This window comes from Chionomys nivalis, chromosome 2 (genome assembly GCF_950005125.1).
Source record: "Chionomys nivalis chromosome 2, mChiNiv1.1, whole genome shotgun sequence".
NCBI lineage: Eukaryota > Metazoa > Chordata > Mammalia > Rodentia > Cricetidae > Chionomys > Chionomys nivalis.
This window is the reverse complement of record NC_080087.1, coordinates 105,368,476-105,395,873: the sequence shown is the minus strand read 5'-3', so window position 1 is coordinate 105,395,873 and position 27,398 is coordinate 105,368,476. Positions and strand designations below refer to the sequence as shown.

Genomic DNA, 27,398 nt, shown 5'->3' with positions numbered 1-27,398 from the left:
CCTGAGACTGACAGTAAGTCTAATGCTGTGGTGGGTGGTGACATCTGGGTGAAAGCCAGAAGAGTCCTTTAAGGGAATGAGAGTGAGCTGAATGTAGCTGTTTAGGAGGCTGGTGGGACTGGCACTCCATGAGGTACCCTTACCTATGGGCCCCTTTTCAGCCGCACCTGGGTTCCTGCTGGAACTGTTCAACATGTGTTCAGAAAACCGAACAAAGCCCAACTGCCACCCATCATCCCACTGCAAGGTCCCACTCCCCGACGCAGTTCTAATGAGGGTGAGAGCATGTGACCTACATGACAGTCATCATGGGCTTGTCTAAGATGTCCGGGATGGTTCTGACAAGGACAGACCCAGAGCACATTCTAAAGCCAACAGTTAACCCAGGACTAGTCACTCAAAGCAAATTAAAGGAACTCAAATGACTAGGAAAAAAAGAAACCTTTATTTACAACCATAGAAGTCTCACAGGAGTACACACACCGTGCACAAACAAAATGAGCCTGCAAGTCAAGAGTGCACGTGCTGGCCCTCAGTGTCCTATCCTCACCACCATCACCGTCACGTTGTCTGCCGAGCCCCGCTGCACTGCCTTGTTAGCCAGCCTGTTGCATGCAGCTTCATAGCGGGCATCAACAGCAGGTTTCCCTTCTCGGGTCTGGATCTTTTCATCCTACCAAAGGGATGGAATCTGAGTGACCAGGATATCCCAAGACACTACAACAGGGAAGGGCCTGCTCTGTCCCTAACAAGAGCCCCCAATAGGGTTTATGTTGAAAGGCTACAAGGATTACTCCTGACACAGGGGCTATGGAAGTAGTGAGCAGTGGAGACAAGTGGTATATACCCTCTAAGATGTCTCACCTCAAGGCAGGACAAGATGAAGTTCACAGCTTCCTCTGGGGTAAAGACCTTGAAGAGCCCATCACAAGCCAGCAAAATGAACCTACAATATTGGGAAGAAACAAGGGGGTTTCAGCCACAAGCTTTTGAACAGGAGGTGGTTTAAGGGACAGTTCAGTGGAAGAGTGGCTGCCTAACATAAGAAAGGCCCTGGTTCCATACTCAGTACCCTAAAAACAAAAATAAAAGGATAGTGGCACACACATATGTGATCTTGGTTGTCTAGAGGTAGAGAAGGGGTCATTCTGGCTACAGAGCAGGTCTGACACCAGGTGGGCTACCAAAGACCTTGTCTCAAAAGACCAAAACCAACTGATCTTGGTAGTACACGCCTTTAATCCCAGCACTCAGGAGACAGAGGCAGGTGGATTTCAAGGCTAGCTTGGTCTATATAGTGAGATCCTGTCTCAAAAAAATAAAACAAAAAATACCAAACCAAACCAGTAACTTTGTATCTATCCAACAACACAGCAGTCAAAAGAATTTTAAGGCAAAAGAAATAAGTCCTTTTTTGAGCTTGTGGGTGGGATGCTGTCCACTACAAAGGGACTATATTTTCCCAACCCATAAACAGAATCAGAGACCTTAACATGAGATGCTGCATTCTGGCACTTCAGGGACAAACGCGACAGCAGCAGCTATGTAGTGAACGTACCCTGTGATCAGCCACCACAGGCCCAAGGATGGAGAGCTAAGGGCAAGCTAAGAGAGGGCATCCTTGGTTGGTGCTTCACTCCTGAGGGCCCAAGATTCAAAAGTGAATACCCCTCTTTCTAGTCTGAACACAGCTCACTCTCCCCATGATGACCGAGGAAGCCTCTGAGCATCCATGTTTCACTGTGGCAGCCACTGTTGTCCTGGACTGGCTTTAAGGCAGTTAGCTGCCTTTGCTTCCTATCCTGCACACAGTTCCCGTCTTCTGTCAGGGCATGTGCCCAGGCATGTTTTCTGAGCACACAGCCCGAGGTTGGGACACAGTGGAAACAAGATAAGCAGGCTACTCTTCCCAGTATTTTCAGTCAGATTCAGAGTAATCAATCACACAACATGTACTTATAACACGGTCAAGGAGTTATGAAAGCAAAGTAGAGCCCGGGGCAGAGAAAGCTATCAAGAAAATCCTACAAGCGGCCTCTAGAAACATACCCCAAAGCCCCAGGATGGCTAACAACATGGTACAGGCAGGCAGGTGTCAGAGCAAGGCACTTCCTGGCAGGCCTGGGAGCTGTGCCAGGAGGCTGCCATATGGCTACTATTCTCTGCCACCCACCCCGCTTCAGCTCAGTCCTGTTTTCTGAGCTCCTTCCACTCCTTCCTGTTCTGTTTGGCTCAGTCTTCACCATCCTGCTAAGAGTCAGGAGAGCTCCCTGCTCTGTAGTCTGGTCCTCAGACATCCTTGCTAGGCTCCCTGAGCTGCCCTCACAAGCCTGTGCCTGTTCTACCTGCAACAGGCAACGCCTGAACAGGAAGTCTGCCTCAGCCTCTGCCCCTGTAACTCTACATTTTTGAGCTAAAACCCAAGATCCTGCTCATTCTGTCCCCAGAATGCTTCCCACTTCCCCCGCAATCCATCATGTCCCTAGCCACCATTACTAGCACAGACCTGGCTAGTCACTTGAGCAGGCTGATATGAGTCTGGATGCCCCTCCCCTACTGCTAAAGCCTCCTAGCACAACTTCCACACTCCTGCAATAAACCAAGCATTCATCTTATTTGTTCCCTGCCCATCGTGGATCCTATGAAACTAGAGACCATGGTCTGGCTTTCCACCCAGGGTCAGGTGCATTGCCTACCCACCCCAAACTCCTCCAGCAAAGACAACAAGAGAAACAAGGCCCTGTGCATGTACACCAACGCTTTTGGCGATCATTTGCTTTTACCTGTCATTGGGGGTCAGCTGACAGCGTCTGATATCAGGCACAGATGTGACCCCACAGCGCTTGTACTGCCCATCTCCAATGGAACGAGATACCTCCAGCACGCCCAAGACACGCCCATCTCTAAAATGAGGGGAACAATGTCAGACTCTCATTTGACAGGCCAAAGGTCCCCCAAAGCAGAAACTCGGAGATCATGGTAGCTGGACCTGATATTTCTTTTTGTTTTTCAAGACAAGGTCCTGTTCCCCTAGGGGCTGGAAACTCACATAACTGTACACTTGTGACAATTGTCACCATCCATCCTCATCGCTGGTGGGCTCAACAGTGAACCTCAGTACAATCTCAGTAGTACATCCCTTCCCCAATTTCCCATGCTCAGTTATCTCAACAGGACGGGGTGGGTCCTAAGCCCCTCCTTAAATGACTGAGCATGCAGCCTGTGTTAAGGTGGCCAGGAAAGAGCGTGGTTTGCACGCTAATGAACTAGGCTAGGCTCAAAGGACCGCTGAGGCTATGGCCCTAGATGCCAAAGTGCTTTCTTCACATCAGCAGTTTTACAATCACACTCTCATATTTCACCCAGACTTTTTGGTGAGGGGCAGGGAAGAAACAGATGACCTGTAAACAGGAAAAGGCACCTTAGGCAGACACCATGAACCAAGAGAACCAGTGTGGAGTCCCACTGCCCTCAAGAATCAACCTAGCCCAGGCTCTCACTGTGACCACATGGGCCCTCAGGCCATCATTTTTAAGACTTAGTAAATGCCAAAACAGTGTGGTAGCTCAGTATCACTGAGGTTCCTACGTCATAATTGAGACGCGGTACAGGCAGACAAGTGGGACAGGAAGTTCTTACTGGCTGGCACGATAGTCCTGGAGACAGCATTTAGTCCAGCCTGTCACCCACAGCGACTCACTTCCACCACCCTGAATGTTTTTAATCCCTAAAGACTTCTGCTGGCACCTGGGAAAAGTAGAGCATTCTAGAACATATATTATTAGACTGAATTGGAACAGAGTACCCAGAAGCAATGCTCAACAGGAAGAGTAGAAACAGCTTAGAAAGCAGCTCCACACTTAAGAGCACCTCCTCTGTAGCCCTCAGACCACAGCCGTGTGCAAAGCCTTCCTACTCCAGTCCTCCCAAGCTAAGACTGCTGCTCTTCATGGATTTGGGGCTCAGCTGGCTACTGAAAAGAGTAGGAGACTGCTAACTTCTCTAGCATGTGAAAAGCCTACCATACTGCTGTGTGCGGCTAGGCTGCAGGTAGGAGCTCCATCCTGGAAAGCAGGTCCTCAAAGCCAGTGGGAGCATGAGCATGACTATACATACACTCTAGTCTCTGAGGGCATGAGACTAGCACTCAGCCCAGGTCCAGGAGCACTGCACCGATGGACTGCCATGTCAGTGTCTTGGAAAGCCTCTCTCTCCCTGTAAAATAACTTCTCTTTGTGCTCTCAGAGGAACCCCTGCAGCACACTGTCTTCATTGTAATGATCACGTACAAAGTTGTTTATTTTTTTAAGAAACACCAGAAAAAAAAATTAGTAAACAGGGATGAAAACATGCCTCTCTAAATGTCCTTCATTCGATTTGTTTTGAACTATGTGGTAAGGGAGTAAGAGATACACAACCACATTAACTATTTTAAACTGTTTGGTGGCATTATAGACATTCGTGTGGGCACACAGCCATCACCACTGTCCACCCCTAGACTGTTCTCTCTGCCCAAACTAAATAAATCTCTGTTCCCAGTTAACCACTAACTCATCCCCTTCCTACCAAGAAGGCTCATTCTAATTCCAAGCTCTAGGACTCTGGGTCCTCAACAGGGAGAATCACAGTGTCTGTTCTTTGTGATTGGCTTAGTCACTCCATACACTGTCCTTAAGATGCATCCATGTGGCCTCTATGAGGCCTTTACGCCTCCTGAAGGCTAGTAATACTCAGTTCTTTATAAATACTGGCTCATTCTCCAGTCTTGTCAATGATTACCACACTGCTGCCCTCTTGTGGCTACTAAGAACATGAGTAACAGTGGTTCTCACCCTTCCTAAATTGTGGGGCAGTGACCCACAGATTGAGAACCCCTGGTGTACAGGACTTGCTGCTGAGTCCTGTGTGAGCCCATGTGACCTGGGGGAACTGCAGTCTCCACAGTGGCTGCATCATTCTCCATCCCCACCAACAATGCAGAAAGATCACAATCTTTGATGCAACTTATAGAGGAAAAAAGCCTTGAACTGAAAACTGAAGGTAATGGTCTTAATAAGCAAGGTAGTAACAAAAGCACACTCAACAGTCCCTTCACCTGTACACAGCACTGACAGGATCCCTGGAGCACAGTCGGATAGTGGTGCACCCCGCACTGTGACAGCACATCTACAGTGAATTACCTTTCAAGTGCAACAGAACACCAAGGAACATGTAAATTCTTAAATAGCGCTAACTTTGTACTATGATTTTGAAGCTATTTAGACAAAAACATACACTTTTATTACAAACCATGTTTTCAATAGGAAATAATTACAAATATTAAATCAAAGAAGAAAAAGTGCTGTAATGAGAAATTTGGGTTAAGAAATAGCTATCTAGCATGTAATTTTATGTGTATAGTGTATCTTAACTCTGCCCCTGAACCAACTCAGAACGAATTAATGCCCCAATGAGATGAACACTCAGCACAGGATCTGGTTCTTAAAGCTGGCGGCAAATATGGGCAGGATAGTGAAGACACCCAAAGGAGCTTCCAGCAGCTGGGCCTGGAACAGCCTAGCACACCCATAAAGCACAATTCACACAGCAGCTCACAGACAAGACACACAGTGGGGAGCAAAAAAAAGATAGAACCCTTACCCCACCCCAGGACAGGACCTCTTTTCAGACTCTGAACAAACACTTAAGACATTTCCCCTACTTTTCAGAAGAAATCCTGCCACTCTACTCATGAGGAGAGCTTTTCCTCACAGAGCACCTGAAATACAGAGGGAGGACAGCTGCTGAGAGAGCACCTGCAGATAGAGGGAGGACAGCTGCTGACAGAACACCTGCAGATACAGAGGGAGGACGGTTGCTGACAGAGCACCTGCGGATAGAGAGAGGACAGCTGCTGACAGAGCACCTGTGGATACAGAGGGAGGACGGCTGCTGACAGGAACCACAACGGACATGCCTCCGCAGCCCCCCTGCTGATTACACAGGGGGTACAATGCAGTGCCGTGAGCACAGAGCTGAGTACTGAGACTCAGAACAGACAGCAGTCTCCTGCAGGACAGGGCAGCTCCATAGCTTTATTTTCAGCACTGTCAATCAAACCCTGGCCTGGGCGTTCATGGTAACAGGGTGGCTATGAAGGTACATGCCAGGCCAAAATAAACATCTTTGCAAAAAAAAAAAAAAAAAAAAAAACATGAATCTAAACATGATTTTTTTTTTATAAAGGTGTATGTACTTGTGTGTGTTTGTAGCCCCTGGAACTGAAGTTATGGTGTTTTTGAGTGTATGAGAGCTACGAACTAAACCAAGTCCTCAGTAAGGGCAGAAAGCACTCTTAACTTTAAGCCACCTCTCCAGCTCCAACAACCTGAATCAAAAGAAGGCTTTAACTCTAACTCTCAGTTTGTGGGAAATAGCTGGAAAGATACAGTGAAGAAACTGATAATTCAGAATGTGGGTGGCTTCAATACCTGTTAGACTAGACTAATATAGTTCAAAACCTAATATGAAATTCAAGTTTGAAAATAGAAGGGTGGGAGAACATGAAATTTGGAAAGGAAATATTAAAGAGGGTTCAAAGGGAGATGGAGGGTGCATAAAACAAAATATGTAGCACACAAGTATGAAATTCCCAGTTATGGCATGCACAGATGTCAGGTGTCCACACATCAACAGCAAATGTCTACTCCAGCCCTACACTCACAAAAAGTAACATAGCAGTTGCTAACCAGTGGGAAATCATAAAATTTGCTTTACTATTTTTAAGTGATTTTTCTGTATGTTTGAAAATTTTAATAAAACTCAGGAAGGAGGAGAGAACCAGTTCTAGCTTTGGGCAGGAGAGCAGACCACTGCTCAGGGACAAAGGCTCTGCCAGTGTCTGGCCTCTCTTCCCAGTTTTCTCAAAGGAACAGCTTATTCAAGCCCCATCCACTGAGGCCCCTCAACAAGGCTCTGAATGAAATGGAGACTGTGAAGTTAACCCAACACAGACAGGCTCTCAGCCACAAGACTTTCAATTTCAAAACATCCCAGAAGTTTACCTAAAATCAGTCTTCTGAACATTTATCTCCAACAGAATAAAAAAATAAATAAATAAAATACAAATTGTACAAAGAACCAGAAAACATTTATGGTCATATTCAGAAGGTGTTGTTGTCCTTGTGGTAGAATATCCCTGCAGACAAGACTGAAGTGCTCATTTAGGCTCCGGGGACACAAGTGATCAACTAGAGCAGTTACATGGCCTTTGATGACAGTGGTGGGTGAACTGATGAGGACAGACCAGGCCAGACATCGTCCTCTGTATCAGAGAATCCCAAGTCAGCAACAACACGGCCCAAAGACAGCGCCCACCACATTGCCTAGGTTGGTCTTGAACTTAAATCAACTGTTACTGTCTTAGCCTCCCTGAGACTACAGTACCACCACACCTAGCTCTGAATCTGTTTTTCTAACTACTTGGGATTTTTCTCCCTGGTGGTAATAATTTATTCAGTGCAACAAAGGGCAGTATTTAAGCTAGGCACAGTAAGGCAGGCCAGGAATTCCAGCAGTGAGGAATTGGAGATCAGGATCAGGAGATCAGGAGTTTAAAGTCAAGCTTTGGCTACAGACTGAGTTCAAGGCCAGCCTGGGCTACATGAGACCCTGTATCAAAAACCAAGAGCAACCAAACAAACAAGGACAGTATTTAAGCAGTTTCTCAGACACACAGAAAATAGTAAGTGGTCATTACTGATCTGAGACAGTTCTGATCAGTTAGGGAGACATTATTTCTTGCTCATTCTCTGCCTCTCCTAAGATACAAATGAACTCCTACAGGTTGTCCATATACACTGCCAGACCTGAGAGTGGGCCTCAAAATGTTGACTTCTGTGTACGATGCATGTTCAGTCCTCAAGTTCCTAGGGCTCCCATAATTCCCCTGGATACCTGACATTCCCTCCGGCCTTCTGTATCCTCATGCGTTCTTCATACTGAGTTGGGTTGTGCTCTTTGCTGAGGCTTAAGGCTGCATGTTTTTGACTTTCCTCATTATATCGACATAAGATTGCCTGGGAAGGTAGAGATCACAAGCCATAAAATCCAGTGAGCAGTTTTAGGAACTAGTCGAAGGGAGAGACTAACAATCACTTCACATTCAATCAGAATCCAGCATCAAAGAGACACTAGATAGGGAAGTTGTTGAAACACATTGTGGGTGAGAAGTGCCCAGTTCTGGTGTCAATTCTGGCATAAATCCCGGGAAAACCCGGGCTCAGACTGGGTCTGGGCTTGAGGGCACACTTTCCTGCCGGTTCTGGTGGAGTCATTGTTCTAAACACTGAGATACTAAAACTACTCTACTGAGACTCTCAAAACATAAGCTTCACGAGGACAGGCTGTCACCTGAAGTCCACAGCTGCACCCCAAGCATCAGAGGAGAGGAGGTTGTAGAGGCTGCTTAAGTGTGAGTGGTCACGACAACTGAAGGGCCCCAGAGCTGGATGGAAAAGCAGCATGCCATTGCACAAGGCCATTTCCTACACTACCCTGGGCTTTCTCCCTGGGCTCTGCAAATGGGCTTGACATTTTACTTCCACTCACGTGTTCAAGTTACTCTGTAGTCACAATGTTTTGAAAGACAGTGTTAATCCTTCATTTAATACCAACTAAGATCAGAAAAATGAGGATCTAAGCTACTCGTATACTGATGTTTACTCCAAACCATAGCGTCACTTAACAGTATGTATACACGGGATGGGGTGGGGGGTGTGGAGAGGATCTGGCTGTTTAAACAGATAGCTCAGGGTCTTATGGGAGAACAGACTGGCCTTTGGCTCAGCTGTTGATTCCTTCCAGGTGCACACTGGACCACTCCTTATAGCAACCCCATTAGAAAGCCCAACCAGTCACAACACTTGCTGAGGTTCTCTCCTTAAGACATGCTGTCACCTAAGCAGGTGGTTCAGAGCCACGTACCCGACTATCTCCAAGGTTAGCAATATACAGGATGTTGTCCACAGCCAAGACACATGTGGCAGTGGATCCGTCCTTCCAGGCAGGCTTCCTGGAAACACATCAGAAACATAGTCACTACTATTGGAAATGTCCAGAAACTAACTTCCAGAGCCAAGCAGCAAGTCTGTCAGACTAAAACAGACTGTATCCTCTAAACTACTTCGTGGTTTGTTTATGGGGAGAGTTCCCTGCCCTTCTGTGTCAAAGGTTGGGAATTCCATGGCAACACTATTAGGAAGTGATGTGGACCTCAAAAGGGGATGTGTAATCTTGCTGCAGGTGTGCCCTTGAAGGGAACTGTGGGGGCTCTAGCTGTTTTCTTTGCCTGAGTCAAAGGGCTGAACTAATCGGGTTGCCCTATGCTGTGTCTGAAGTCCAGAGCGGACTTGGAGTGCGCCTTCAGTTCCAGTACTCCGGAAGCAGGAGGTAGAGGCAGGCAGTGCTCTGAGATCCAGGCTGGTCAGGGACACACAGTAAAATCCTCTCTCAAAAATGAAAATAAATGCCAAATAATTCTTTCTAACATAGCCTGAGTCTAATCTTTCATTATTATTATGCAGAAATACATCTTTTTTTAAAAAAAAATGTTTTTATTTTATATGTATGAGTGTCTTGCCTGCACCTGTACAAGTGCACACCTGGGGCTCCTAGAGACCAGAAGAGGGCAGTGAATCCCTTGGTACTGGAGTTACATAGTTTTGAGTCACCATATTTGTAGTATGGAGGCCGCTTGTTTTGTTCCTGGCTGCTCAGAAACAAAACACACAGAAACTGTATTAATTAAATCAATGCTTGGACCATTAGCTCTAGCTTCTTACTAACTAACTCTTACATATTAATTTAACCCATTTCTAGTAATCTGTGTATCGCCACATGGCTGTGACATGTGGGTGCTGGAAACTGAACCTGAGCCCTCTGAAAGAACAGCCAGTGCTTCTAACCACTGAGCAATCTTTGCAACCCCAACATACATTGTTTAAAAAGCACTTTTTCTTTTCCTGTTGTTTTAAATTAGATTTTAAAAAAACTATCATTGTATGTATGTGAATGGTGTGCACATGCATGCATATGTGTGTGTGCATGCGTGTAAAGGGCAAGGTCAACTTTTGGGAGAATATCTTCTTTTATCATGTGGGTTCCAGGGACTGAACTCAGGTCATGAAATTAGTGGCAAGCATCTTGACTCACTGAGCCATCTCACTGACTCCACATTCTTTTAGCTAACGGTTTTAAGAGCATACATGATACTAGGTACTTTTGAGACAGGAAGCACTGTGCTAAATGCATCACAAGCCCTGGATGGTGTTCAGGAAAATAACACACACTTAACATTCTGCATGGACTTATACTCACTGGCTTGAAGCCTGCTTCAGGAACTCTTCATCGGTGTGCTTAAACGTATCCAGTAGGCATCTCTTCACAGTCTTCTCCACACTGATCACATCTCCTGGTGGAGAAGGATCAAACAGAGTAACCCCTCAAGAGGGAAGACCGCTGCCCACTGTGGTTCTGTTAGTCGTTTACATAGAATCTTATTCCTAAAGCATGTCCTTATCAACACTGTTCCCCACCTGTAGGAGTGTCATGTGAATTTGGTTGTACTGGTTTTCCCAGTGTAGAAGCAGACAAGATACTAACTGCATCCCAGATACTTGACAAGAAGCCAAGATACGATGCTCTATCCACATAGCCCCTTACTTCTGACCCCTAAGTTCACTCCTTAAAAGTTAATGACTTTTTGTTATTGTTAAGACACATTTTCATGTAGCCCAGGCTGGTCTCACTGTGTAGCTGAGAATGACCTTTAATTTGAGATTTCCTGCCTCATGAACCATCACACCCAGTATATGTGGTCCTGAGGAGAGAGTCTAGGACTTCATGCATGCTAAGCAAGCAAACAACCCACTGTGCTATACTCCAGGCCCATCAGTGTGTTGCCAAAGCACAACAAGCTACTTCAAAGACTCTGCTATGCAACAGCAGAGAAAAGTCAAATGTTCACTCAGTTCTCGGTCTCACCTTTAGGAAATTTCCTGATTAAGTTCTGGTGCAAATTCTGTGCAGCAAATTTTGAGGCCCGAATTCCTCCATGTCCATCAAAAACAGCAAAGTATGAAACCCGAGTACTGGAAGAATGAATTAAAAATCAATTACATTCTTAAAGCAATGATCACACCTCTTCACTGTAGCTTGTTTTGTTTAATTCTGAGACAGGGGCTCCATATTTAGCCCATTTTACATCCAACTACAATTGCCTCAGAGTGTTGGAATTACATGCAGGCATCACCACATCAAACAATGAACATCCAGACAGAGCAAGTCACACTGTTGAGATACCAGTGACAATGATATGCAATGGGAGAAAAGGTAGTAACGTTTAAGAGAGAAATATTTAAGTAACTTTCATGCATTTTAATTGTTAGAAACTCAAATTTGAGTCTGGTATAGCAGTTCACACCTGTAATCCCAAAACACGGAGGCTGGAGCAGAACTGCTAAGAGTTTGAAGCTGGCCTAGGCTACACTGTGAGTTCCAAGACCAGTCTGGCCTACAGAGTGAGACTCTGTCTCAAAACACAAAACACTTCCTACAAGGCAGGGAACCCTGACTACTCTTCGGGCTGCTGAGGGAGGGGGAATTGATTGGGGGAGAGGGAGGAAATGGGAGGTGGTGGCGGGGAGGAGGCAGAAATCTTTAATAAATAAATAAATAAAACACAGAACAAAATGCCATTTGTTTCTAAAAGTAAGCTAAGCTGGAGAGATGGCTCAGCAGTTAAGGGCACTTATTGCTCTTGCACAAGGCCCAGGTTCAGTTCCCAGCACCAGATGGTAGTTTACAAACCACCCATAACTCTAGTTACAGGGGACCAAAAGCCCTCTGTGGGCACTGGGCATGTACGCGGTGCATACATACATACATATTTCCATAAATAAAAGTTTAAAAACTAAACTATATGATTTTTCAGACAGTGAAATTAGAATTCAGAACTTTTATCCCATTTAAATAAGACTTTGCTTAACATGAAAACAAAATTACTCATCCAAAACTCTGGTCAAAAATGTCTGTAAGAGCAGTTCCAGGACTGCTACTTAAATGTTGAATAATATCTAACTTCAAAGCTTATGGTGATAGTCTTATTCCTATTTCCTATTCAACTTTTGTCAGAAAACCCATATATAGTAAAAGCCATTAAAAAAAAAAGCTACTTAGGAGTCAGGTGTGGTAGCACATGCCTTTAACCACAGCACTAGGAAGGCAGAGACAGGCAGATCTCTGTGAGTTCAAGTCCAGTCTGATCTACATATTGAGTTAGCCAAGGTTACATAGTATGACCATGTCTCCAAAATATAAAAACTTAGTTCAGGGGCCAACTAGTTGGCTTACTGGGTAAAGAGTTTACCTCAAAAGCCTGACAACCTGAGTTCAATTCCTGGAACCAATGGATAGAGAAAACCAACCCAACAAAATTGCCCACTGACCTCCACACAGGAACCACGTCATGTATAAACCCTCTGCCCATGTCATAAACATACACAATAATAAAAATTAATTTAAAAAAACAACAGAAAGAAAACTGCCTATGAGAAATGATTTTAGTGTTAAGATCACCTTTTCTTACAAAGAGGACCCTAAGAGAGACATACAAGAATCTAAATAGGAAGGAGAAAAACACAAGATCTGCTGAGTAACTTGGGAGCATGCGGTTCACGGGAGAGAGCAGAGAGAGGTGAGCAGAGGAAGGAAGGGGAGCAGAGAAAAATATATAGCGCAATAAAAAATTAAAAAAAAAAACACCTTTTCTTTCAAACTCTTTTGAATTCCTTTGTAATGGAAGACATGCTCCATGAGAAAACAAGCCTTATCTGCCTTACAAACTTGCAACCTGTCTTTGCACAGCTGGGTATTATCTAGGGAGACTTCCCCAAGGCCCTATCCTGGCTTTGAAATCACTATGTTCCTATCTGTCATCATCATTCCCCAACGTGCTTTCCTGGTGCTGAAACTATGTTATCTCTGTCATGATCACCATAGCACTATAAGAGCTGGACAACAGCTGTTAACACACTGTATATTAATGATCAACTAGAGTCAGGGAAATACGCAGTATGTACAGTATGTAATTCTCAATTATAGAAATTACAGATAAATTATCTAATTATTCAAGCCATGATACTATATATATATATATAACAGAAGTCATGCAATGTGCAACTGTCTGCTTGTTTTTTCCGGGTCTGAGAACTGATCAGAGGCTTCAGTTCCCCGTGTGCAATTGCAAAACCACCGCTTTCTCTCTTCCAGGCCATTCTGGTCTTTTTGGTCTTTCTGGGCCCTTATTATCTATCTGTACAGCCTCTCCCAACGCCATCAGACTCTGCTGGGTTTGTTTTCTTGTTCTGACACAGACCCTCAGTTTGTATTTCTAGGCTTGCTAGGAACTTGACATCCACTGAGTACTGAGATTTCAAGATAGGATGACAAGCATGTAGCAGCACACCCACATTTCCTGCAGACCTTACTCAGCAATTTCCAATCCATCTAGGACACAGAGTAAGAGCGCTCTGCCAGGGCTGACCAGTCACTGTGAGAGTACAACACCATGGAGTCCACAGCAGGGAGTAAGCCCCACTTACCACTCAGGTACAGTTCTGCTGAAAGTTCAGGCTGCACAAATCTTTGTTGAGGGGCAGTCCCAAGTTTAGCAATGGTCTCTACCCACCAAATACCAATAGCAACTGCCTGTTCCATTGTGACAACAAAAATATCCTAAGATGTTAACAAAACCTCAAAATAAGTTCTTCCATCTAAGATCCTCTAATGCAAAAAGCAAGCCATTCACTGCATCAGTCTTTCTTGGAAAACCACCTTACCCAGTTCAAAGCTTAGTAGAACAGAGGTGAAACAAATGTCAACCAGGTTTGTGGGAGTCAAATACTCACATAAGGGATGATGGAGGCCTACACTCCTCAGTGATGTCATTCAGGATGACATGGGCATCCTGCATCTCCTCCCTCTCACCCTTCCGCTCAGCCACATAGCCTTTCAGACCAAAGATCACCGAAGAGGCTGAGGAAAGAAAAACAAAAAGCCAATACAAAACTGTGCCTTACCCTTTAGAAGCCCTAGTCCCAGAGCAATTAAGAGGTACTATGGTGGCCTTGCTCAGCAACATCATGGTGGTACAAATAAGCAATAGTCCTCAGGGCATCTCCCTCGTTATAGGTCAGAAGCCACAACCAAGGGTTCTGCCAGAAAGCACGGAGCTGTGGCAGACATGTGAAGTCAGTAGCGAGCATAGAAGAGCTCCATCTAAGGCAGTGAGAGTCAAAGAAGTGCTGCCTCATGCAGAGGTGGGACTGAGGACCAGGGAAAGATCCCTAAGTGTAAATTTAATCTGGTGACAATTTAATGAGGACAGAAAACTCCCATTTCTAAGAAATTCAAATCAGTGGAGTTGCCAAATATTCTGCTGGAGACGGTGAAAAACGTAAATCTGCATGCTCTAGGATGCCAACAGTGTAACAGTCACTTAATTCCACCTGAGGAAGGGAAGGGACAGGGAGTCTGCTGTAGTATGGAAGGTGTCAAATGCAGACTCCAGCTAGTTTAAGTTCTCTGCTGATACCTGGAGCACTTCTAGAAGAGATGCTCTTGGCCACTGCGGCCACACTACTACACTCTCACTGGGGTGACATGTGGCGAATGACAGAGTGAAAGAAGAGAAAGTCCACAGCCATTTCTCAGTCAGCACGAGAAGAGAAAGTCCACAGCCATTTCTCAGTCAGCACGAGAAGAGAAAGTCCACAGCCATTTCTCTCATACAAAGCTAATCAAGAGTTTTAAAACAAAGACTGGTAGTCAGAATGGATGGTCAAAAGTCAGTCATTTCTAAAGAAAAATAAGGGGAAAAAGCATAGTTCCTTCTCAACTCTGAAGAGCAATGTGGTTGGTTTCCTGTCAGGTCAGGCAAGTACATGAAAAGCAAAGGCAGTCTTAGAAATTATTTGCAAAAGGAGGTTGAGCCCACTTCTTAAACTCAGACAAGTACTACAGTTAGGAAGCCGGGACTGTTTTGCTCTGGGATGTTTAAGGTATGAAATCTAATACATTTGTTTTCAAACTGTCTGAAAACCTTTACAAACTTTCTTTTCCACAAGCTCTTCACCGCCATTCTTCTCTTCCTCGGGAGTTTTCCTCTTTGCTCCTTTCCCCTCACTCTTCACTACCTGGGAAACCGATGTGGCAAGAGAACCTAGAAATGAAGTAAAAGCCAGACAGAAACAGCTATAGACTGCAGAAAGAGTCACCAGCAGACCAGGCTCCATCCAGTCAAGCCCTAGACACACCAAGGGATTTAGACAAGGACCAGCACATACAGTGCCTAGGCCTAGGGCTTCTGGTTGGGGAGGTAGAAGACAGGGCACATCCATGCAGAATGAAGAACCTGAGAATCTCTGTCCCAGAGACTTCTCAGCAGCACAACTTTGTATACAAACTTAAACTTTTAGCCTGTAGCATATTCATGATGTGTTACATCCACAGACCCTTAGAGACTGATAGGGAAATTTCCAAAAGCTGTATGCAAACTCATATGTTCCCAAACAAGTAACAGGTTCCTAGGAGGCTCAAAATGAGGTTAAAAGGCAGAGTGTTCCTAGAGCTATCCCTACCTCTCTACTCAGGCCATACCTAACTGTCCCTGCACTGCTCATGTGTTTGGAATGCATATAGTCTAGCTTCAGTTCCCAATCTTCTAGCCACAGCTTCTTCATCCACAACATGGTGAGAGTATACCATCTTCAGGGACTACGTGAATGTCAACAGGGACTAGAAACAAACCATCTATTGTGGTACCTGTTATGTCAAATGTCTGTTAAGTGTTCTCTATGGCCATTCATCCAACCTACTTTACACCAAAAAAGAAAAAGCTCTGTGCTAAGATTCAACGACTTTCAAAAAGAGCATATTTCCACAATGGTATTACAAAATACATGACACCCTGCATAAAAGAGCACCCAATGTCTCTCCATCAGCATCATGCTGCTCCCTTTTTGAGCCCCAGTTTTCCTTTCTGCATCCTTTCTACCTTACGCTGCTGTTACTGACCTCCAGGTGAAGTCCACTGCACCACAGGGCATGTCTCTACAGGAAAACTCTTCACTAGGACTTACCTTACAGCCTAGCACATGGTCAACTCCCACAAATGCTTTCTGCCCACTTGAGCAGTCTTCCAAGAAATCCAAAAATTGGGCACAGATTATATATGTAAAACAACAGTGCTGTGCAACTCTTCTAGTTAGTACTGTTTTCTGTCCCATAAATAACTAAGACATTAGTATTCTTAAATCATCTTTAAATTAAATCTATAAAACACTTGTTTTGCATATTAACCCTTATATAATTAACAGCACTGAGTTTGTTAGGAAGTTTTCAAGGCTGACTAATACAAACATGCTGTAACCTTTTGGTATGAGTCTACAGCCCTGAGAACTTTGGCATTTTTATATAAGACAATTAAATGCTTTTTCTAAGTGAGCCTACTGATTTTACAGGGATAATCCTGTGAAACAAAAACTTATTTGAAAAAGTAACAAGTGTTCTTTCTATTTGGCAACAAATGGAACTTTTATCCACAAAACAGGATCACCCGCAGTCTCTCCCCAGTCTACACCACAGCAACTCCAAGCAAGAGGCTGTCAACTAGACGGAATAACCAGTCTTTGTCTATAACCTAACAGTATACCCATCATTCTTCCCTCCTCCCTAACAGGACAAAAAAAGAACAGAACACTGTCATGTATCTGTCTGTGGAGAACAGAAGGTAGATTTAAAAAATTTTTAAAGGGGAGGCGGGCTGGAGAGATGGCTCTGTGATTAAGAGCATTGCCTGCTCTTCCAAAGGTCCTGAGTTCAATTCCTGGCAACCACATGGTGGCTCACAACCATCTGTAATGAGGTCTGGTGCCTTCTGGCCTGAAGGCATACACACAAACAGAATATAGTTTACATAATAAATAAATATTTTTTAAAAATTTAAAGGTTAATATCAAAGTTCAGAGTGAATTTCTGACCTTTTTCATCACCATCATCATCATCTACAGGCTCACTATGTAGCCCAGGCTAGTCTGGAACTCAAGTTTCTTCTGCTTTAGCCTTCTGAATGCTGAGATTCTAGGCAGGTATCTCAATGCCTGATCTCAATTTCTAAAAGTCAACCTAGCATGTGAAGCCAAAGTTAAAGACAAGAAACAACATAGCAATGCAGTGCTGAGGTCTCTAATCTCTGTGTCTACCTGAGGGTGCCTGTTCACTTTTAAAAGACCTTACCTATTCTATATTTCAATGTCACTCAAATTCCTCCTGAAACCTGTGGATACAGTTTACACAGCCACAAAGGAAGGATGATCTCCATCCATACCTTGGAATCTGTTTGCCTACCTGGATCACCACTGCCAGCAGGTGGGAGGTCATCGAATAGTAAAGGTCCCCCAGATCCTGAAACAGAAGAACCCAGAGTGAGTCCAAAATGAACAACCAGGCTTCAGTTTCAGAATCCATCCCACCAGGACACCTATGCAACAGGTTATTGAGACAAACTCAATACTTCTGTCAATCCAGTGCAACTCATTCTGCAGGGAATAATGTCCGGAACCTATTTTAAAGTCCTATAATTTCAAAGGAAATAGAAATTCTGTCTTAAAGAGCTGAATTTTACTCAACTAGTAAAATACTGAACTGAACAGAGAAAACTGCTCATCATGTCTGTGCAGCACTTCTCAAGGTTAGCTACTGCAAGTCTTTCTGCCTTACCTGAGGCCATGGGTTCAAAACTTAAAGACAGCCAACACCTAAAACATCTGTGTGTTAAAAATGGGGGAAAGGGAGAAAGATTGAAACAACTACAATCCCAGGATGAGTAGATGTTGACACACACCTGGGAAAGCCTGAAGACTGTACCTGAATCAGTACTGCCGGCTGGGGGCAGGTCCTCCGAGAGCATGGATCCTTCCTGTGCTTCTACCCCTAAAAGAGAAGACGTGTTAGAGAGCAGACGGTTATCCAGGACAGACTTCTACAGGGACACTGTGCCCTCCCTGCTTTGAGTTCGATTACTATGAGTCAGACTTTTTCCTTTCGGTTAAACAGGCATTTTTAAAAATCTCCTCTGGATAGTTATTTACCATGGAAGGGCTGGTTTCCAACAATCACAGTCAACATAAAAACAATGAAATGGCACCCTAGTAAGTGTCAAATTAACTTTTTTTTTTTCTTTTTTGGGGGGAGTAGGAGGGAAAGACAGGGTCTTAACATATAGCCCTGACCTGAAACTCAATGTAGACCAAGCTAACCTTAAATTCACAGAGGTCCTGCCTCTGCATCCTGAGTACTGGGGTTAAAGGTGTGTGAGTGCCACCACTCCTAGCTCTTCTTCCCTTTTTCCTCCCACCCCAGCACTAAGGATGGAATGCATGCTAAGAGTGTGTTATACCACTAAACTACACATAATGTACCCTTGTTCCTAAAATCTTCTCTTAAAAGAGAAGACAATTTTTGTACCTCAATGTGGAGCTGAGCAGAGGGAGCCCCCAATTACTGAATGCTATTTTGGTGACTTCTGCAATAGGAGACCCTACTATAACTTGGTGTCACCAGCAAAGTGAATCAGTGGAGAAAACGGGAGTTTCAGACAGCTGAAGATGGACAGGCCTCCAAAAAAGTCAAGGAATGTTTCTGGTTTGGGTTTTTTTGTTTGTTTTATCAATCTATGAATCTGAAGATTTAAATTCTAAATATCTATGTCCCATTACCATTTTCTTTTTTTTTTTTTTTTTTTTTTCCGGTTTTTCAAGACAGGGTTTCTCTGTGGTTTTGGAGCCTGTCCTGGAACTAGCTCTTGTAGACCAGGCTGGTCTCGAACTCACAGAGATCCACCTGCCTCTGCCTCCCGAGTGCTGGGATTAAAGGCGTGCGCCACCACCGCCCGGCCCATTACCATTTTCACATAAAACGTAACCACTATTCCTTACTCCCCAGCTTCTAAAAGTATTCCAAAATTCTTAAACTACTAAACATATGAACTAAGACAAAAATCTGGGGAGAACATGCTGATGGAGTGGGGTGAGCAGACCCTGAGTACTTCTGTGGGAAACTCCCCAAACTGCTCATTTTCAACTGCACATTACTTTACGTTAGCATTATGAACCCTTGTGCTGTCCTCAGCCTCACCCACTGTGTATCCCTTCATCCAGGAATCCTTGCTCTCCATGCTGCCTGTCACTTAACCACTAAGAAGCCATTAGTGATTAGTGGCCATTTTAGTTACCAGACTGACAGCCCCAGAATTACACCAATTATGTTCAACCAACTTTTATTTCACTTAATAATGTCCCCAAAGCATAAAATTCTTTAAAAAGTTTTTTTTTACATTTATTGGATTTTATGTGTACAACTGTTTTGCCTGAATGTATATCTGTGTACCATGTGCATGCCTGGTACCCAGAAGACAAAAGAGGGCATTGAGTCCTCTGGAACTAGAGTTGCAGATGGTTGCATGCCATCATGTAGGTGCTGGGAATAGAAAACTGCATCCTCTGCAAGAGTCAGTTTCTCAAGCCCCCAAAGCACATACTTCTAATGATATATTATGAATATTTTATTATTAGTTACTGTCAGTCTTTTCCTGTGTTTCATTTTAAAATTCAGCTTTATCACAAAACTATGCAAAGAGAAGAACGAGAACAAAGAGTTTTACATTTTTAGTATCTACATGGGTTTTTAGAATGTATGGCTGGGTATAGATGACCACTATACAGCATGCTTACCTCCTACAGTGTCCTTCCAGAGGACTTGGGTTCAATTCCCATCATATACAGACCTAACACTCAAACCTTTGTTCTATTGCTTGTTTCTTAGACCATATGAAAAATGTCCTCATGTAAGTCAGTTCACTTAAATAAATTTATATTCAAGAGGTTCATCAATATCATGATTTGGTCTCCATATAAAGATGAGATGGTATGGTAGTTTGAAAGAAAATGGTCCCCCACAGGGAGTGGCACTTTAGGAAGGTGTGGCCTTGTTGAGTAGGAACAGTCTTATTGGAGGAAGTGTACCTCTGTGGAGGTGGGTTTTGAGGTTTCATATATGCTCAAGCCATGCCCAGTGAGACAGACCACTTCCTGTTGCTTGCAAATTAAGATATAGAACACTTGGCTACTTCTATAGCACCATTTTTGCCTGCAAGTCACCATGTTGGATCCCAATTAACCCTAACTCTGAAAACATAAGCCACCCCAATTAAATGTTTTTTCCTTTGTAAGAGTTGCCATTGCCATGGTCATGGTATCTCTTCACAGCAACAGAAACCCTAACTAAGACAGATGGGTATCAATTCTCCATTTTACCCTATGACTACATGTGGTTAAGTGTGTGCTCAAGTGCCATATGTGTACATGGAGGCCAGAGATAGATGCTAGCTGTCTTCTTCTTTGATCTCTTTCTACAAGGTCTTTTGAACCTAGAGCTTGCCCATTTAGCTAATCTAGCTAGACACTTTGCTTCAGAAATCCATCTCTGCCTTCCCAATGTTGGGATTACAGTTGGACCACCACGCCCACCCTGCAATTACATAGGCAGTGGGGATCTGAACTCATCTTCATACTTGCATGGAAAACACTTCATCCACCAAGCCACTTGACCCGCCCAGCAGGTCCTAAGTTATTCCAGGGTCTTGAAGAGGCACTATCTGAAAGACATGGGGGGAGAGAGAAACGGACGCCAAGCAGTATTCCTTGTCAAGGCACCCCATTTATTGAAGCAAGTTTCATGTCTTAAATACTCCTCAGAAAGGAGCTAGGGCAAGGGGGAACTGAGGAAAGGGGGAAGGGAAGGAGGGGCTTGGTAGCTAGGCAACTAAGTGGGGCAGTTTGGCAGCTAAGCAGGGCAGTTGCAAGGTCAGTGGCTAGAGCACCTACTGTTAGTGATAAGCAGGAAGCCATGAAGACACTCTGTGGTGCTTTCCAGAGCTTGAGTCTCCACGGTCAGCACGTAATGTTTTGGCTAACTTTAAGTTTTCTTGTCTCAAGATTTTTCCTTCAAGGCCCTGTGAGATGTGAGAAAGGTGAAGCCTGAAATGGCTCCTGACAGGTGTACACACATACAGGCAAAAGGCCCATACACACAAATCTTTTAAAAATGAGATAATCTAGAACAACCACACCCTGTTCAGCGGGCCAAGACACCAGCAGGTCAAGCCACCAGGCCAAGCTTGGCCGCCTCTTAAGAAGAGAGGCATGTATATTACAGCAAAGAGGCCAACCTGACAACCAGCCCTTCTCATCTAAACATGGTCTTTCCACTACCACTGTCCAATAGAGAAAGCTGTCTTTATACAGGTAACGTGTATTTTCAGTCCTTACAGACACTCCTTCCAGCAGATTTACTGCTTCATGCTAGCCTAGTTCCTCTCTTCAGCCATAACACTGAGAGTGTTCAAACAGCACCGTCAAAGAACAGTATGTTGTTCTTTCTCACTCTAGAATACCATCAGAAGTACTTCAATTAAACATGGTGAGATTACCTCATGTTTCATTGCCCACAAATAAGAATTAGATATAAAACAAAATACTCGCTACTTATAAGGCACTATACTAAGGTTTCTAAATATTTTAAATCAATTGATTACTATAATAATTCTACTATAAGGTACTGATACTACTCAATGAAGAGGAAGCTGAGATACCAAGGCCAATAACGAAGATTCAAACCTAACTGGCTAATTTCCCAGTGTAAGCTCTTGCTGGGCACCTGCCTTGGACTTTACAAAGACCAATTCATACCCTTACAGTTCTCCTACAGCATAACCCCAGGCTCATGAGGATCTCTTTGGCCATCTTTCATATTAGTGATATGGTCAAACAGATGTTTGTATTTGGATCCTTTAAAATATACTGTAAGTTATAAACACCACACTTGGGCTTACACAAAATGTCAGGAAGAGATACAGGTCATAAACACTATACTATGGAACTTTTCATTAGCCAAAACCTTGCACTATTTTGAATAAATAGAAATCCAAAGTATGTGATATAGTTGTCAGCTTCCACCAGACACGATGCAACCCTGATCCATAACACTGATAAAGAATGAACTGTGAACCTTTCCAATCATAGCTAATGTCACTCATTCCCTCTCCCCATTATCTCTATATTCAGGTATGGCACTATGTCTACTGGATATTATATATTATGACGAGACTTTTTCTTCTTTTCTTTTTTTTCTTGTTTTTTTTTTTTTCTTTTTTTGAGACAGCGTCTCACTATGTGCCCAGACTGTCCTGGAACTTGTAGACCTAGACCAGACTGGTCTTGAACTCAAAGAGGTTCGTTACTTCTGCCTTCCAAGTGCTGGGATTAAAAGTTGCACTAAGGGGTTGTCTTTGTGAATTTTTCAATCATTAGATATTAATATATTAATCATTTATAATAAATATTAGTTTCTCACTTTAACTTTCTATGACTGGCATTTTTTCTTGCTTATGAACTAAGTTTTCGAAGTAATACGTCTTCTGATATTTAAACCTTTATGTTTGTATTTCCAATACTTTTCAAATAAATACCCATGGACGTAAGTACTATACATGTCTGTGGGTGTGTATGCATGCGTGTATGCAGGTATGTGTACTAGTGTGTGTGAAGGCTTAGAAGGCGATGAGCAGGTTCTTCCTCAATGCTATCTGATGATGATGATGTTTCTCTGTGCTGCCCTAGCTATCTTGGAACTCACTCTGTAGACCAGGCTAGTCCCAAATCCATAGAGATCTACCTGCCTCTGTCTCCCAAGTGCTGTAATTAAAGACATGCACCACCACCCAGCATTATCTTATTTTTTTTTTGACAGGTCTCTTAAATGAACTTGGAGCTTATCCATGTGACTAGGTTGATAGCAACTGAACTCCAGAGATCTGCCTTCTCTACCTCCCCACTGCTGAGATTACAGACATGTGTCTTTACACCAGTCCCTAAAACACACACTTTGATAGCTTGTCAAACAAATAGTCCTTAACAATTAAACATTAGTTTTATTTGAAGTGCTGCGAATTGAACTCAAGACTTTTCATGCTAAATATGTGCTCTACCACTGAGCAATAGCCCCAGGCTGACAATCAGGTTTTGCTTTTTTTGGTACCAATTCTGAACCCAGGGACTCGCACATACTAGGCAAGTGCTCTAGCTCCATCCTGACCAGCAGTTTTGAATGTACTGGTGTAACAACCAAACAAGTTTACCACTCTACGTAACCAAACAATTCATGAAAGCATTGTATGGACCTAAGAGAAAAGTTCCACTACTGTTATAAATAAGCAACATCTTTTAGGGAAAAAAAATTTTTAATTGATATATTCAACTACCAAAATCTTTTTAAGTCCTGGGGCAAAATCTGTTAATTTAGAGCAACAACTGAAAACATATAACATACTTTCTACATGTTTTACAGGTCATAAAAATGTAAGTCTTGTGGGTGTGAATATAAGATGTGATACTAAAAAACAAATCAAAAATTCAACATAACATGCCTATGTGCTGAGTGGTGGCATCATCTTCCTCCACACACTTGGCACGTTTTTTTTTTTACAAAATCATTTCAACTGGTTTTAAATTGCTGTTACAGTGCACATCTCATGGATGTTACTAGCCAACTTCTACAACACCCTGACTATGTGCTCCAAACTGGGTCATGTACTGGTACTTTATCCATACAATAGATATAGGAGGCTTACACACACACAAGCCAATAGTTCCTGAAGGCAAAAGGGTAGTGCAAAGTCAGATTTGAAGACACAGTCATGCTCCACTTCCACACAATTCGTGAAAATGGGTGGATTTTTTTTTTTTTGATCCCAGTACTATTTTGGAAAACTATTACACTGATCCATTGTGTATGGATGGATCATGTGTGGTCAGTCTCATCCTTCTGACCTTAGCAACTCAAATGATTTACTGGAGCAAAGTATGATGTGTGAGAATTCTGAGTGCTTGTGAGAAAGCACTCTAAGAAAACAAGTCGAGTCTTGTGACCTCAGTTTCTTTAAGACACAGAATTGTTCTTGGAAGGTGTTTCCATGCTCCTTCCAGGTGCAGTGGACAGGAGTGATTTTACTTCAGATTACTGCCTGCTGCTACTGCTCAAACGTTTCTATGCCTCTATAGAAAACACATTTTTGCCATGTGCAGTTTGTCCTTGTGACTGTACACTTTACTCATGTGATTCTTCTTAACCCTCAGAGTATAAATTGACTGATGCGCTGAACAAAGTTGAGACTTTAGTCTGCCTCATTTATTGACTCCATTTTCCCAGGTCCCACCACCAGCAGCTAGACGGATAAACAGCATGGTATGCAAATTAATTCTTAAACCATTTAAATCATATTAATAATTTAAATCATCATTTTGGAGCTAGACATGATGGCTCAGCAGCCATGAGCACTGGCTGCTCTTTCAGAGGACCTGGGTTCAATTCCCAGCCTCTACATAGCAATTCACAACTGTCTGTTAACTATTCCAGGGGCTCCTACTCCCTTCTGGGCCTCTGCAGGTACTAGACACACACGTGGTGAAAATATACATGAAGGCAAAACACTTGTACACATTAAAACAAAACCTCCCCTTGTTAAAGTGGTAGCTATTTTGTGGGTACTGTTGCTGTTTTTTTAAACAAAGTCTCATTATGAGGTCCAGACTGCCCTGAAACTCAAGATCCTCCTGTCTGGGCCTCTACTGAGCTGAGGTTACAGATGCTTTACCCAGGGCTAGGTTCATCTAGTCTGTTTTAGCAGCTTGCCACAGTAACTTTGAATCTCAATTCTGCCAATCTCTTTAGTATTTAGCCCCCAGCTTCCTGTGCGGCCACAAATTCTGAAAGCCTGTCTTGTTTTTAAAAGTTCAGAATACACGGTTACAGTGTGAGCATCCTCCTGGCAAACAAGAAGCACTTCCCAAAGGCACTCCTAGGGACAAAGGATCTTAAATACCTCACCACTTCTACACAAGTAGGTCAGCCTGGGCTGAAAGCTGAGCCTGGAAGGGCAAAGGGGCAGTGGGAGGCAGGGAGGGCCCTCTGCACTCCATCTACTAAATCCCAAGCTTTAATAAAGAGTCGTAAGGTTTTATGTCAAGAGAGCCTTGACCTCAGAAAAGACCCAAATTAATTTCGGATAAAAAGCAACACGAACTACCATGATGAGAGATGTCCAGGCACACCTGGTAATCTAAATTCTGCCCGAAGCGCATTCAGATACAGGTTATACATACTCCAATGACCGATGTCAGACTACCCGTATAAAGCCAGCTTTATTCACAACTCTCACGGTGGTTAGCTTCAAAACAAATGGCCGAGTCAAATTCAAATTCACAGACTCAAGACCTAGTTACTTAGAAGCGCCTGTTACCATCAGAATGGTTGGTGGGAGCAAGTAACGGTACCATTAGCCCGGAGCAACGGCAAAAAGAGGACACTACAAAGCATCTCAATAAAGCCTGAGGTGCGCAGGTGAGAAGCCAAAACACAGGCCCTGAAGAGGACAGAACAATCCCTTCTCGTGACCTCAAGCCCCAGCACTCCCCCACGCTAGCCGGCCACGCTCCGGCAAGCTGGCGATGTGAGCCCTCCCTCCCTTGTGAACACACTGTTTCCTTGTCTGGAGTCTCTGCAAACCATCAGGTTCTCTATCTCGGGAAGCCCTCCCTAAAAGCCGCCTCCTTCCCCAGTCTCTCTGATCAGACCTCAGGTACCGTTTCACTGGGCGCTCAGGGTTTCTGAAGGCTCCGGAGGCAAAGGTTGGGTCCTCACTACCTTCCTATTCCCTGCCAAAGGCGTTCCCAAAACGTGGGCTGCACACGCCTCCCGGGCTGGCCGACCACACCGCCCTGCACTGACCGTGCAAGTCCCGCACCGAGGAAACAGGAGTCGAAACTTGTTCTCTAAGTTCTCGGGGTTTACAGCAGGCAGTTAGGCCCGGGACCAGAGCACCGGTCTGGGTCTTGCTGTGGTCAAATTCAACTCAGGGTGCCCCGATCTTTCGGTGCGGGGCTTCGTGCGTGAGCCACGCGAGGCCGGGACCCGACAACCGCGCGGTCGCTGCGGCCCCCGGGAGGCACAGGCCGAGGCTGAGTGGCGCGAAGATGGCGGAGGCCGCGCACCCCGGCGCCGCCCTCTTCCCCACGCCGCTTACCGGCAGGCGGGCGCGGCGCGCGCTCGGGCTCCGGCAGATCCCCAAACAGGTCCATGGCGGCGGGCGGCGGAGCGGTGGAGCGGAGGCTCCGCGCTACCCTGGGCGGCGGCGGCGGCGGCGACGGCGGCGCCGTCAGTCACCGCGCTAGACCCTGCCAATCGCGCGCCGCGCAGCCGCCGCCCCAGAGTGCTACGCGCGGGGGGCGTGGTTGGACTGCGCAAGCGCAAAAGCGCTTCTGACCTGGGCGTCTGATCCCCTTGACAGTTGATATGGTGTTTCCCGGGTGGAGCGGCGGAGTGGACCCAGCGTGACGTTCAGACCCGCTTTTGGTCCCACATGACAATGGCAGTCATCCTTGCACTCGCGCCGTCTCGTGTGCTGCGGCCGGGGCGTCAGGAGTGAACCCTGGAAGATGCAGGACGAAGGGAGGCAGGTCCGCACCTGTCCGCTGTTTCCAGTGCGACTGAGCAGGCAAAGCAGCCTCTGACCGACCGGGAGCAGGATGAGTCTCCGCTATTCCACTGGGATAGAGACCAGAGAAAACACCAACACAGGCCAAACCACAAAAAGAGCAAGCATCCCTCATCTCAGCCATCGAACGCTGCTGCTGCTTTACCAATTATGTGTGTCCTCTGTGTATTTTCTCTGGTCTCAGAAAAGATCCAGTCATAGAATTGCCGCCTCTTCCTGACATACAACCCACAAAAGACCTCACTTCCTTAAACGCACCCTCAAATCAATTAGCCACACACCCAGATCCTACCAGTCCTTTCCAACAACCCCTTACCTGTGTTTCTGTTTCCCGTGTTGTGTGGACTCCCTTGGTGCAGCAGGCAACATAAATCATGGCTCCACTGCAAATCTGTTCCGGTGTTGTCTGACTGTCGTAGGTAGATCTGCCCAGCAAGCCTCCGGGCCACTGTTGAAGTCTTCACTACTCTCAGAACCACCTCCTCCATGACAGCTGCAGGGTTTTGAAATAACAGCACCGTGTCTCTTGTCCTCACCTCTCACTCACTTCTCGGGCCACCCCAACTCGACATCACCCACTATGTCTCCAAAGCAGCTCTTGCTGAGCTTGCTGATGACTTGCCCTCTCCTGCGAACAGATGTCGTTCCACATGAATTCTGGCAGTGTTTGCCACTTGGCCTGTCTTTCCCT

The 27,398-nt window shown here is 44.6% G+C and overlaps 1 protein-coding gene across 2 annotated transcripts; it reads right to left on the bottom strand.

Annotated features, from left to right (window-relative positions):
• Positions 1-428: 428 nt before the first annotated feature.
• On the bottom strand, positions 429-26,425 carry Ilkap (ILK associated serine/threonine phosphatase). 2 transcript variants are annotated; one of them, XM_057761518.1, is made up of 12 exons: positions 26,237-26,423; positions 17,965-18,030; positions 17,446-17,502; positions 15,140-15,259; positions 13,947-14,073; positions 11,023-11,129; positions 10,357-10,450; positions 8,965-9,052; positions 7,936-8,057; positions 2,784-2,903; positions 865-946; positions 429-673 (listed from the first exon to the last, which is right to left on the bottom strand). In XM_057761518.1, the coding sequence occupies exons 1-12, from the start codon at positions 26,289-26,291 to the stop codon at positions 533-535; spliced, it is 1,179 nt and encodes a 392-aa protein (XP_057617501.1). In that variant the 5' UTR covers positions 26,292-26,423; the 3' UTR covers positions 429-532. The 2 variants fall into 2 exon arrangements, with proteins under 2 accessions (XP_057617501.1, XP_057617502.1); XM_057761519.1 differs by lacking the exon at positions 15,140-15,259 and having other exon boundaries at positions 26,237-26,425.
• Positions 26,426-27,398: the final 973 nt, after the last annotated feature.

Excerpts from the sequence above, each read along its gene's own strand:
- Ilkap (XM_057761518.1), bottom strand. The coding sequence starts at position 26,291 with ATGGACCTGTTTGGGGATCTGCCGGAGCCCGAGCGCGCGCCGCGCCCG. Across the intron at positions 11,130-13,946 it reads AGGCCTCCATCATCCCTTAT|TACTCGGGTTTCATACTTTG; the intron begins GTGAGTATTTGA and ends TCATTCTTCCAG. Across the intron at positions 8,058-8,964 it reads CTAACCTTGGAGATAGTCGG|GCAATCTTATGTCGATATAA; the intron begins GTACGTGGCTCT and ends CTACCTTCCCAG.